This window comes from Ursus maritimus (assembly GCF_017311325.1).
Source record: "Ursus maritimus isolate PB19 chromosome X unlocalized genomic scaffold, ASM1731132v1 scaffold_X1, whole genome shotgun sequence".
Taxonomy (NCBI): domain Eukaryota; kingdom Metazoa; phylum Chordata; class Mammalia; order Carnivora; family Ursidae; genus Ursus; species Ursus maritimus.
The window spans coordinates 38,259,900-38,274,005 of NW_024423319.1; the positions used below are offsets into that span (position 1 = coordinate 38,259,900).

Genomic DNA, 14,106 nt, shown 5'->3' on the forward strand with positions numbered 1-14,106 from the left:
GCAACTGGCACACTCATACAATGCTGGTAGGAATGTAGTTGGTATAGCTACTGGAAATTGGCATGGCCAATTGGAAAATAGTTTGGCAGTTTCTTATAAAGCTAAACATATACCTACATTAAAAAAAAAAACATATACCTACTTATAGCTTAGCAATTCTCTTTGTAGTTAGTTACCTAAGAGGAACAAAAACTTACATTCCCATAAAAACTTGAATGTAAATTATGTATAATAGCTCCAAACTATAAACAACCCAAATATCCATCAGTAGGTGAATAAAGAAACAAATTGTGGTATATCCATTCAGTGGAATACCACTCAACAATAAAAAGGACCAAACACATGAATGAATATCAGAAGTGTTACTCTAAGTAAAAGAAGCTAGTCATAAAAGACTGCATACTGGATGATTCCATTTACATGAAATTCTGGAAAAGGCAAAACCATAGGGACTGAAAACAGGTTCATGTTTGCCAGGGTCTGGGAGTGTGGAGAGAGATTTTATTACCTAGGGGCACAAGGGAACTCTTTGGGGGTGATAGAAATGTTCTATAACTTGATTGCACTTTAGATTATGTGTATATATACATTTGTCAAAATTCATTGAATTTTACACTTAAAATGGGTAGAGGGAAGTAGAAAGAAAGTTGATTTTCAAAAAACACCTTGGAGGTGAGGATGTCAATTCCATGTTAAAACAAACCCTCAACCTCTTGGGCAAAGAGAGGTTCTTAAAAGTTGAACTGTTTTTTGGAAGATAAAAGAGGGGAGGGAGCGGGGGAAGGTAAAGGCAACATAAGCAGCCCTGGTACAAAATATGGTCTCAGTTGAGTGCTTTGTCCCTAGAACCTGCCTTTCCTTCTAACCCCTAAAATGCGAAGGGCTTGGGGGAATTCCTGCTACAAAGCTGAGTCTATCCAGCTCCTTTCTTTCAAAGGAGCAAGTAATCCAATTCAAGGACCTTAAAATCAAAACAGTTACCTTTCTAAACCCAGAAAACTTCATAAAGAACTACATCACAGATTTATTGCAGGTCTTACCAACCTGTCTTGTTACATTGGATCTCCTTGGAATGGGAAGTAAGATGGAAATCTAGAATGAAGAAGCTAGATAACTTTACAGCTCTCTTTATATTAGTGTTTAAGTCATTCAGCCTATTTATTTTCTGTCTATTCTATTTCTGGTCATGGAATGGATTCTGAGGATAAGACAAGATGGTGGAGAAGATAGATCATTAGTAGGGAGGTTAAGATACAAGTGAAAAACAAAACAAAAACCTTTAGTTGTTTTCATTGTTTGAAGTGTTAAGTATTCCCTAGCCATCCAGCATATGAATTGTCCCATGGAACAAAACGTTTGGTACCAAACACAGTTCCATAAAAGTTTTTAAGGGCATAAAAAATAAAAGTTTATCATATCAATCAAAGCATTCTGAAACTTCTGAATCTAGTTCTGCTAGCTCTCTCAGTTGTGCTTATATTGAGTTTAGAATGCTTAAGCCTTCAGTAGGTCTTTCTTTGCCTGATCTGTTTTATATTAAAATAATTAATTCTATCATAGTAAAGGCAGAGTCCCAACCCTTAAAACTATTTGAACAAATTGTTTCAGAGCAGGAATTCCAAATATAAATTATTTCATTGTGGAAATCTATAGCAATTTGTCACTTAAAGCTTATTTTATGAGCTTCATCCTTAAGATGCTACCATATATTAAATTTAATAAAGCAGTCTAAACTAAGACTGGACAATATGTGTAAATATAGTATTTTTTCCAATGCAGGCAGGCTTTCTCATCTAATTTGGGGCTCTAAGAAATAAGACAGGCTATTCCAATGTATCAAGTCTGAGACTGAATTTTTTTTAAGTTTACTGAAAATCATTGACTTGGTCTTGCTAAGAGGAAGAAATGGTTCTTTCATTTCAAAATTTGGCAGAATCAAGCTAATCCCTTAAAGTATGTGTGTGATTTGGCTGGTTATATGTTGGTGGTGATTACACTTGATTTATAAGACACACACACGTATACCCATTCAACCTTCCCAGTCATCTGTAAGACTTTAGGTTCTCTCTCTTCCTCTGACATTTGCCAGTTAAATTAGCATTATAGAAATGGGAGGGGGAAAATATAATGCTGCCATGATAGAATTTCTGGGACTATCAGGCAAAGAAAAGTACTGAAAGATTGGTAATTCCTGATTCCCATTTTCAGATATTTGTGGTCTTCTATACTAACCCATGCTGTCTGTTTGAACAGTGTCTCCTTATTTTCCTGAGCCGCATGGGATACAGGCTATTTACAAAAGTTGGAGGGAGAGGAGTGTTGTATAAGGTTGTAATGGTGATTTAATGTATTTTCCTTATCAGCAGTAAAGGATCCGTGTGGTTGAGAGAAGTGTAAAATGTATGGGAACCTTACCTTCTCCCCCCCCCCCCCATTTACCACCTCCTATTGTTCTCCTTTCAGGGTTTCTTAATTTGAATTTCAGATTACCTGGAAGAGTTAAGCCTCATTCATCCATTAATGATTCATTCACTCATTTAAAAGCCTCATTAAGTAATATGAATTAAGCAGTCAGATCAATACCTAGCTAAACAGTTGTTAACGGATCGTAAATGGAAATTTTTGTTTGGCGGGAATTTTGATTGGACAGGAATTTGTAGCTTTTAGATCACTTGAGTTTGATGAAGGCTAGCTAGACAACAGGGAAAAAAATTAAAGAAGAGGGTTGAGAGGGAGTCAGAAAGGGTGTTGGGAGGCCATCAAAGATAAAATAGTAGGTTTTGCTATGGGCTTCTAATGGGAATAGTATAGAAGCTTGTAAAATTGGTTTAGTGTGTCTAGGTTGATCCAGCATTTCTAGTTTGTTCTGGAATCTTCTCAGCTGATCTTTCTTCTCCCTTCCTGGGAGGAGGAGAATGAGATTTGTGTGTTCATAAGAATTTCCTATTCTCTGATATCTTAGAGGACGACTAGCTTTGCTACTCACAACTTTTTTCCCCTGTACTGGGGGAAAAATGATATTGGTAGTAAGATTTGGAGAACTACCCAGGTTTTATCACTAACCATCGAGGTGACTCTGCACTTAGTCTCCCTGGATCGCTTTTGTTTTTTTACCTGTAAAATGAAGAAATAGATAACCTCTTAAGATGTCCTTCATCTAACAGTCTTAGACTATCATATAAACCATGAACGATGTGCAAAAACTGTCGTTAGGGGTTTGCTATGGACTGAATTGTGGACCTCAAATTGAATATGTTGAAACCCTAACCTCCACCGTGATGGTATTTGGAGATAGGGCCTATAACAAGATAGTTAAGGTTACTTGAGGCCATAAGGGTGGGTCCCTGATCCAACAGGATTAGTGTTTTTGTAAAAAGAGCCGCTAGAGTTTGTGTGCATGCACGTTCATTCTCTCTCTTTCTGAATGCTCAGAGAAAAGGCCAAGTGAGTTCAAAAACAGTCACCTACAAGTCGGAAAGAGAGCCCTCACCAGAAACAGAACCCTGCTGGACCCTTGATGCTTTCCAGTCTGCAGAACCATGAGAAAATAAATTTCTGTTGTTTAAGCCACCTGGTCTGCGGTATTTTGTTAGGGCAGCCCAAGTAGACTAATACAGGATTTAACCACATTGAGTACAGTTTTTACAAATCGTATCTGTAGTTTATGTGATCTGTAAATGAGGTAGGTAACTTCTTTGTGTTGAAACAGGAAGCGAAATGTTTTAACCTGGCAGTGGAAGGAAGACTCCACCATTTGTTTTTCTCTGAGCCCCTAGATCCTGGGGAATTATGGTATTGAGTTGGATGTTATGAGTAATTTAGTTGGATCATCACTGAGTAAGTAACAGAAGAACCTGAGCATAGTTGAGAAGCCATCATGATTTGATGGCAAAAGAAAAGAACCATGCTAGGTAGCTTCTCTTTTCCCGTATCTATGGGTACTATTAATAGCCTTGTTGAAAACCCATTTATAGTAATTCTCATTATATTGGTAGGGATGGATATCATCTTGTTAATGTCATCCCCTACAAATCTCATTCTAAAGAAGAGCAAATTGCCAGAGTGAAGGCTTGCAAGTTATCTAAGGCCATTTTTTTTAACCTGTATCTGCTGCGGTATGGAGGGGAGATAGGATTTATGGTAAAATATTGTTAAGTGAACACACCCTTTTCATAGCTGTACCCCTCTCCCACAAATATATGTCAAATCTGTTCTGGTCTGCATCAGTAGTCCCAAAAGAGGGACGGAAGAAGTGGCACTGCAACTTGGACTGGGGAATATTCTGTTCAGATTTACATTGTTTTTCTGTACTTCTGCTGTTCCCATGCAACTACATTTCCCTGAGAGCTAGTACTGTTGACCTGATGGTATTGGCTGCCAGTTGGCAGAGAGGATTCACCTAGATTAGGTGGTTACTTCCTGTTCCTGTCTACAGACTCGGAAAAATGGAGAGAGTTTACTTGCCTCCAAAGGTTTCTCAGAACGTAGTGGTACAAAATGTTCACAAGTAGGAAAATTCCTTAAAAAGCTATGTCTGGTTACTTTCAGATAAACATTGCCATTAATATTTCATTTCATTTTGAACCCCTTTCTAGCTTGTAGTAATTTTTTTTTCAGTGTATGTAGGTGGCTTCAAACCATATGGTAAAAGTATTTTCCAGAAACCTTCAATCTTTGTCTTACTATGAACTATTTTCCTTAGTTCCTTGTCACTAAGCAGCTCCTCTCAACAGGCTCAAATCCCTTTTTCTACTTTGATCTATCTCTGATTACATTGCTGTCGTACATCCTTTCGGGAACTCATACATGTTTTAGTAATACATTTAAGAATAAAATTGCCTATTTCTTCCCTCTGTGCATTGGGAAAAGAAAAATTTTGGTTGCTATTTTTAGGTAATACGTATTGAATGTTCCCATAGTCATTGCCCTGTACAAAGTAGTTATCACACACAAGATACAATCTCTTGTGCTCAGTGATGTTTATTCTGTTTCAGTCTACTTTAAAATGCTTCGTTTCCCAAGTTCTTTCCCCCATGAAATGTTGCTTGTAGGTATTTTGGTTTTTTCAGTTCCATATATGTGTTCTTTTTTTTTTAAGATTTTATTTATTTATTCAACAGAGATAGAGACAGCCAGCGAGAGAGGGAACACAAGCAGGGGGAGTGGGAGAAGCAGGCTCATAGCGGAGGAGCCTGATGTGGGACTCGATCCCAGAACACCGGGATCACGCCCTGAGCTGAAGGCAGACGCTTAACCGCTGTGCCACCCAGGTGCCCCATATATGTGTTCTTTTAAAACATTTTTTTAATTCTTTTGCTGAAAAATACTCAGCATACAATATTGTATTGGTTTCAGGCACAGAATATAGTAATTCAGTATGTATATACATTTTGAAATGGTCACCACAGTTAAGTCTAGTTACCATCTGTCACCATACAAAGTTGTTACAATATTATTGACTACATTCTCTAGCTGTACATAACATAGCCTCGTACCTCCTAATCCCCTTCACCGACTTGGTTCATCCCCCCCAGCAACTATCCGTTTGTTCTATCTATGAGTCTGTTTGTGTTTTGTTTGAACACATATGTGTTCTTTATAAAGTACACTGGATGAGCATTTGTAAATGAGAAATTAGAGCCCCAAACTGTGAAGGCATAGTTGTATTCTGTCTCCTAACAGTCTGATTTCTTCCATCTTCGGGCATCTGTCCTAAACACAGTGGGGATGTCAAGTAGCGCTCTCTCCCATCTTTGCCACAGATATTTCCCTGCCACACCAACCCCCAAAGTGGTTGTTGCCTGGGGCAGGTAAGGAACAGGGAGAGTGCAGACAACTCTGCATCTCCTTTACCTGTTATGAGGGCTCTTGGGGACAGATATTCAACAGTGCCTAAAATTCATAGAATGTTAAATCTGCAAGAGACCACAGCAAGTTACCAAGATTATCACACTACTTTCTGTTACCTCTCTGAGCCCTTGCTTATTACGGAGTACCTTTTCTCCCAGGCTGCCTGGCAAAATGCAGCTTATCCTCTAACACCCTACCCCTCAAATTCATCATCCCTTCATCAGTGATAGCATAGCATTATAAGAAACTGTATATGATTTTCCCTACTATGTTTTGAATGCCCTTCAACATATTCCCTAACATAGTGGTTAATGTATTCTTTTTCTGTTTACTCTACACGTTTTGAATGTTTGCTTGAGTAGATAGGATTGTTGTAAGAATGATGTGCATATATATTGTAGTGGGACAAAGAAGATAATTGAATGTAAAGCACTTTTAAATGACTTTCATCTCTAGGGTTTTTGGTGGGAAACGAATTCACTCACACTTGTAGGTTTCTCACTCAGGTCATTGAGGAAAAGAATACACAACTTAGTTCTGTGTCATGGAAAAGCCATTATGGTATTTTAAAGACATGTTAGTATCTATGTTACAGTGTGATTCACTTTGTTCTGAATCTGCCAAGGGACATGTTATGGAGACGTGATTTATATAGGTGCCGTTATGGGAGAAAATTGGTATCTTACTGTCCACATAATGGTTGCTGACATTGACTCTACCAGATTACAAAGTGAAAAATAAAGAGGTGAAATTCATCGTTAAAGATGGTGTGTGGAGTGCCTGGGTGGCTCAGGCAGTTAAGTGTCTGCCTTCTACTCAGGTCATGATCTCAGGGTCCTGGGATCAAGTCCCACATCAGGCTCCATGCTCAGCTGGAAACTTGCTTCTCCCCCTGCCTGCCACTCCCCCTGCTTGTGCGTGCTTTCTTTCTGTCAAATGAATAAATAAACTCTTAAAAAAATAAAGACAGTGTGTGGAATTTAGGTAGTAGTATTTGTATGAGTTATGCATCTAATTCTTGTCTTCCTGATAATTCTCAGTCAAGAGCAATTAGAGAAATGCTCTAAGTGGAGCATCAGTATCTTGTTTCAAGTTAGAAGGTGTTTAGGTACATATGATGTAGAAAGCAGAAAACCTGGAATTTTCCTTTGGCTTTTTATCTTCGTACCTTTAATGTAGGTCATCCAACACTTGAATACTAACATCAACCATCATTTGGCCTTAGGGTCATTTTTTTAATGCCTCTGAGAATTTGGTTCTTAGGAGATGGTAGTTCTAGCACTGCTCCTGGTTTGTGTACATTATTTATTTTGGAACCTGTCTGCCCTGTGGCCACCTGTCAGAACTTGACATTATTTAAATGTTCAGGACGGGTAATTGAAGTATTTGAGTAGGATCTTTTCACCCAACTGCTGATGACTGACTAGGGAGTACTTTAAATACAGAGTGTGTTCTCCAACTCAACAGCATATTATTAGAAATACATGACATATGGTATGTCCCCCTAAAATTTAAATTTTTAGAAAGCAGAAATGTACTATATCATATCCATAATACTGTGAATAGTCACATTAACACAAACCACCCCCAACTGTAGGGTATTTATCTTTTTTACACAATGTGCTAAAATGTGTAAATTAATTTATTTCATACAAACTGACATATAAAGTTGCTTCTAACTAGAATTGTTTCTAGACTCAACCATTAATCGAGGCTGTCACTGGTTTGCTGCCAGATCCAAACATCTGCTATATTAAACTTCATTTAAAACTACACAACTTCCGAGGCGCCTGGGTGTCTCAGTTGGTTATGCGTCTGCCCTTGGCTCAGGTCATGATCCTGGAATCCCGGGACCAAGCCCCACATCGGGCTCTCTGGTCAGCGGGGAGTCTGCTTCTCCTGTCCCTCACCCTGCTTGTGCTCGCTCTCTCTCTCACTTGCTCTCTCTCAAATAAATAAAAACCTTTAAAAAAAACTATATAATTTTCTTGATGCCATAGTATTTACTGCTTGAGAGATTTTATTTGTTGGCCATACTTTTATCTAAAAATTAAAATAATTTTTCTGGTTTCAGAGTCTTGTTTTGTTAATGTTTGCTCCTGCCCTTTACCTCTCCAAACCCTACTCATTTTTCTAGGCCAAGCTGAAGAGAATCAGACTCAATGAAATTTCCTTCTATCCCCATAGCTTCATTCACGGCATTTCGGACGTAGTTTATAGCACTCATTTTCTTTTGCCTGTGTGAGTTAGTTGTGAACACTCCTGCCTTCTGTACTGGCCCCTAGTGAGCTACGATGATCTTTTAGGTAATCTTGTATTTCCTGTAACCTTTCACAATACTTTGCCCAGAGATACTGAGTATTTATTGAAATTTTGGGTTTTTGTTTGTTTGTTCTTTGGTTTTTCTAAACTAGACTTAATGAATCAATCAGCAACTTGAGGTTTAAATGAGGACTCAAGCAGTCAGCCATGCTGGTTAAGGCTTTGTCCAGGTTGGTGTTTGGATTTCATTACGTATTAACTGTGGGACTACCTCATCTGTAAAATAGGAATGTTGGCAGTAGCATTACTCAGCCTCTTAGAGTTGTTGATGAGGATTAATATAGATGATTTGTTTAAAACATTTATCGTGCTGCCTCACATATAGGATACACTCAATCATTCCAACTATAATTGTTGTTAAATGCAGTCCCGTTAGGCTAGATCCAGCCCCTTGGGGGCCTGTCATGTGGTCTTTATATCTCAGGCATCTCACCCTGCATATAATAAATATTCAATAAATAACTTGCTTGAGTTGAATTGATTGATTGACCCTATTTTTATCTTCCATTACAGCCCACTGTTTGTAACATGGAAGATTGGTCGAGACAAAAGATTGCGTGGATGCATAGGTACTTTTTCTGCCATGAACTTGCATTCAGGACTCAGGGAGTACACACTTACCAGGTGAAGACCAATTTTTGTTACCTCTGCTTCTACATTAAAAAAAACCACTATGAAACTTGAACCTGATACTTTAACTCCTTTGCCTTTACTAAATTGTTAACATTATTGACTCCTTTCACATCAGATTTTTCCTTCTCTTCAACCATTTGCCTTACCTCTGGTAAAATGTTATTGCTACGTATATTATCATAATATAAAATACTGTGATTACATGTGTTCTGCCATAGATGTTTTAAAGTGTCTTCCTTCAAAGGCCAGCTTATTTGTGTAACTTGAAAATCAGTGCCCAAATGTCAATGGCTTACCAAATGTATTATTTCCGTAATAACACTGTGTCTCCTGTTAGGTTTTTAAGAATTGTAGATGTCTATTTCATCTTACACATGTTGCTACACTTTTATGTACTTTTGCAGTAAAGGGGAGAACCTTGGAAGAAAGGGATGCCACAGCCTGGCAGCGTAATCATTTACATTCACACTTTACCCAGAATTAATTGCAGCTTACTTATTTTGTTTCCTCTAACACAAGGACAAAGTAATGAATGCCTCATTGCAGTTTAGACTTTGTTTTTAATTTCCAAACTCACAAAAAGCTATCGAGCATGCCATCTGATTTTTTTTTTTTTTGGTTCAAGTTTAGATTTCTAGCAAATTATGTTCCAAAGTTATTTCAAAAGAAGAAAATTCCTTAAATAATAAGCTATTAGTAAAGGAATTTCCTGTTTTTTGTTCATATTTCAGGGTGATTATCTGATACAGTTTCTATAGTTGTAATATGCACAAGTATCTGTCCAACAAGAAATTGGTCCCTGCTGACTATTGGTACTTGGGGCAGGTTGCTTAACCACCAATAGATAAGTAGTAATTACAGGATTTTGTTCTATATACTTAATAGGGATGTTAGGGAGGTGTCAGGGGAACGAAATAATATTCAGTCTCTACTTTGGTTCTGGATTAACATTGCAGAACAGTCATTATTTTATTTTAGGATTGCATAAATGCAGCTCATTGTACCAGTTAATAAAATGCTGGTGACTGAGTCTAGTATTCTTATATTTGAAGGTGCAGCTCACAGCCACAGCGTTTTCTTAGCTTACAGTGAAGGCTGGAAAGAAAAGCAAAGGCTTGGAGGGTCACCTTCATTTTTTATATTTGCGCAGGCATTAGAATTGAGTGTTTGGACTTGATTAAGAACATACAAGCAGTAAAGGGGTCAAAACACATATTCTGGAAATGACTTGAACTTGCTAAAGATAGCATAAAGGCTAGTCTAAGCAAGTTAGGTTTTTTTTTCTGACATCAAATACCATGGACTCATTTTGGGACTTGAGCAAATTCTGCCAGTGACTACCTCTTTGGGACAGGTACATACGAAGTGACTCTTTTAATAGCTAATCAAAGGCAATTTATGACACATTTCCCAAAATAAGTTGTTATGAGGAACACTGGTTCCTTGGTTATTGCTTGGAAAAAAGGATTCTATGGCCAAATAAATTTGGGGAACACTGGTTAAGCAAATTTAAACAGCTGTGCTCACTGCGGGACTTCTCAGAGCCTTTTATGTTAATAGTGTTGTGAATCTCTAAGAGTGAGATCTAGAATGCAGCGTTTCCCAAACTTCAACTTTTTGACCACAGAACCCTTTTATCCTCCCACCCCATTCATTGTTTTAGGCCATTAGTATCCCAAGGAACACATTTTCAGAAATATAAGTCTGTCATAAAATTTCCATTTTTCTTTATAGTTGAGGAGTCCAAGTGGATTGTACAGAAACCCTTTGTACTTTCTAATGAAATTGTGGCAGAAATCCCAGTATCAAATGTTATATACTTTAGAAATCCTTAGTGGTAGCGACTGTAGTAGCAGTTTGGTTTTGTTTAAAGAAAATATGAAATTCTTTTGCCTACACTGATAAGAAGGGATGAAAGTATTCAACTTTTCCACACTTGTAGATCCGTCTCCTAGGAGTATTACCAGAGGCATTATAGTGTGTTTTTCTGACAATAATGTGATTCTGAATGAATCAGATAGCTCAGCTTGGAAATTTGCCTACATTTGTATACGTGGTTACCCTCATTGTAGTCTGTGGCTCTTCCTGTTTATTTTTCAACTTTTTTCTCGTGTTTTTATACAACTTCCTGAAATAATGTATGGCACACTAGATGCGTGTGTTTGTGTGTGTGTATACGCATGAACATACCCGGTCTTTTCATTTCTGTTTGGCTTGATTCCTTTTGCTTACATGACAATAAGAATGAAGTTATTTGGAAGAGATGAGCAAAAGAAAACACGTCTTACAATATACAATTGCTCTTTTTTTCTAAATTCATCTTAGAGTCAAAACTGTGGAGTCAATTTTAGAAAAGTTGCAGCATAATGCCTTTCAGTCCAATAGGGGGCACTTACCATTTCTACAAGCTGCTGTTGATGGTATTATTATTAATAGCTGCCCTTTATTAAAACTTAAAATGAGGAAACTGAGGTTTACAGAATTTTAATAATTTATCCACTCACATATCTAGTAAGCGGTAGAACCAGGATTCAAACCTAGGCCATTTGACTGCAAAGTCCAAGGTCTTAATTGTGACATTTAAGCTAAGACAAAATCAAATTTTCTGAGAAATCATGTTTTGCAGCTTTGTCATGAAAACAATAAACTTGAAAGAGAGTTACTGCAAATTGTATAAATCATGTATCAATAATTTGACACAAAATCTAGTTAGGAGTTAAGATTGAAATTTTGGAACATTATTTTAAATTCCAGAAAATCCACAGATGGGATTATAAAAAGTATATAATACAGGGTTGTATAGACTAGTCAGAAGAAAACTGACTTGGATTAATACTGAAGAAGGGGATAACGCTTATTACAAAAATATACTTATGTATGATGTGAAATTGTATTCTGTGGTACATGTAAATAATGGACTAGACTTTGAGAAGAATACAATTTTTTTAAATGTGACAATTGGAGGTTCTTGGAGTTCATTCTTCAATCTTAAAAACCCATAAATCACAAAATTTACAAATGGAATCAAATAAAAACAAAAAATAAACTATGAAATTAAAGACTCACCGGGTAGAGATGTCGTTTTAAAAAAAATTAGAATATCTGGTTTTTCACTGTCTTCATCTGTGATTAGGTAGACTGTTGTTTTCAGAATATTACTCAGATATGCCCTTGTTTGTTGTGAAATATACATAACGTGAAATTTACCATTTTAACCAATTTTAAGTGTACAGTTCTATACACTGATGTGCAACCATCACTACCATTCATATCCAAAATGTGTTCATCTTTCCCAACTGAAACTCGGTACCTACTCAACACTAATTCCCCATAGCTCCCTCCCCCACCCCCTGGCAACCATCATTCTACTTGCTGTCTCTGAATATGACTCTTTTGCATACCTCATATAAGTGAAGTCATACAGTATTTGTCCTTTTATGATAGTCTTATTTGGCCTAGCATAGTATCTTGAAGGTTCACCCATGTGGTAGCACGTGTTAGAATATCCTTCCCTTTTAAAAGGCTGAGTAGTATTTCATTGTATGTATTTACCACATTTTGTTTATCCATTCATCTGTCTGTGGACATTTGGGTTACTTCAACCTCTTGGCTATTGTAAATAATGTTGCTATGAACATGGGCATACAAATACCTGGTTGAGTACCCCTTTTTTTCCTTTTAAAAGCTAACCATTTTACAGAAGACAATGATCTAGTTTGTTTATGGTCCCTTAATCTCTAAAATCTAAATCTAAAAAGTGACCAGGTCCTTTTTAAATGAAATGCCTATCGTAGATTACGTTTTTATTTATAAACATACAGTTTTAAAGTTCAGACACTTGTCATAGTCAAGTTTTATGTTCTCCTAATTGAAACTTTGATTTTAGGCTGAACTAAGACCTTATAAATAGGCTGATTTCCTCCCAGTCGTAAAATTGCATAATTTCTGTGTCTGTAGCAGAAAGACTTTGTGAGAATTATAATGTTGAACTATGAAAGAGACTATTCCTTCCTTGTCCTTGGAGACTCTGGGTAAAAGCAGGAAAGATTAGAGCAAATAAGAAGCAGGATGGAGAGCTCAGAATTATTGATAGAAGTTTATCCATGGTGACATGTTCAAGTCCACAAATGACTCTATTTATTAGTGGTCAGAGCTTCCAAGTAGAAATATTCTTTATCCCAGTTGAAGAAGAACAATGTCTAGTGTTTGCCAAGCTACTTGCATTTATGGCTGTTACATGTTAGAAAGCCGAGGCAAACTTATTTCCTTTCTCTTAGTACTTAGAGTATATACTTTTGTTGGAAGAGAATCACAACTCCTATAGATGAACACAAACGTCTCAAAGAAGATTCCTTAAAATTTTGGTCAGTAAGGTGCCCAGCAAAGTGTACATCTGATTCTTTACGTAAATTCAAGTTGGTGGTAATTCTTCTAGAACATATAAGAGTGAATAATAGAGGTGTTCTTATTTTGTAAAACAGAAATGTGGTCTATCATCAAGCTTAAAAGACTTTCTTTTCTTCTCATTTACTTTGTTGGACTTAGACCTCTTAGCAGTGAAATAATTATGCAGGTGCGTGGGCAGCGTCTGGAGCTTGATTCTCAACTATGCCACTTTGTTGCATTACTTAATTCTGAGAAATTAGGGATGGAGGTTTGTTCTTTTCTAAGGAACAGGGTGACCATATAAAAGGTGATGTGTTTTGTTTTGGAGTTTGTTTTGTGTGAGTGAGAGTGTGTGTGTGTGTGTGTGTGTGTGTGTGTGTGTGTGAGAGAGAGAGAGAGAGAGAGAGAGAGCGATTGTTTCCATGTTACAAATGTTCATTTTCTATTAGGATTTTTGAGCTATTAGAAATAGCTGACAGACCTACTTTATTTCTTTCAAAGGCCCTGGCTAGATCGGGTTCTTCTGGGTGACTAGCTTTGTTGTAAACCAAATTCGCTTTTATATTTAGTATTATAATCTGTCATTTTTCTAAGGCAGTATGAGGCTAAAACCATTGTAAGCAGCATAATTATATTTTTCCCTCTCAGAGTGGACTATTTTGTGATCATTGTTATTCTTGATTATTTTAGGTAACTGGACTTGGCTCATTGAGAATAATTGGTTTAAACAAGCCCTCCCCCAACTCCTCATTTAGTATTAGTGCTCATGGTAGCATCACCCAGATCGATTTTTCTCATGTAAAAGAAAAGCTGTACGTGAGTCACTTCTAAGTACACTATTGTCATGGAGGCTCATTCTGGAGATGCTCAGGCCAGACTATTTTTGGCAAGTGTCAGTGGCAAGACTCCTGGCTA

General features: G+C 37.1%; 1 protein-coding gene across 3 annotated transcripts in view; it reads left to right on the forward strand.

The window, feature by feature from the left end:
• The window catches only part of AMMECR1 (AMMECR nuclear protein 1), a 108,944-nt gene that overhangs the window by 41,600 nt on the left and 53,238 nt on the right, over nt 1–14,106 (forward strand). For 2 of the 3 annotated variants that reach the window (XM_040629124.1, XM_040629130.1), the window contains exon 2: nt 8,686–8,796. The exons of the other annotated variant lie outside the window; for it this stretch is intronic. In XM_040629124.1, the coding sequence (XP_040485058.1) occupies nt 8,686–8,796 (111 nt within the window). The remainder of the gene's footprint in view (nt 1–8,685; nt 8,797–14,106) is intronic. 3 annotated transcript variants of the gene reach the window in all.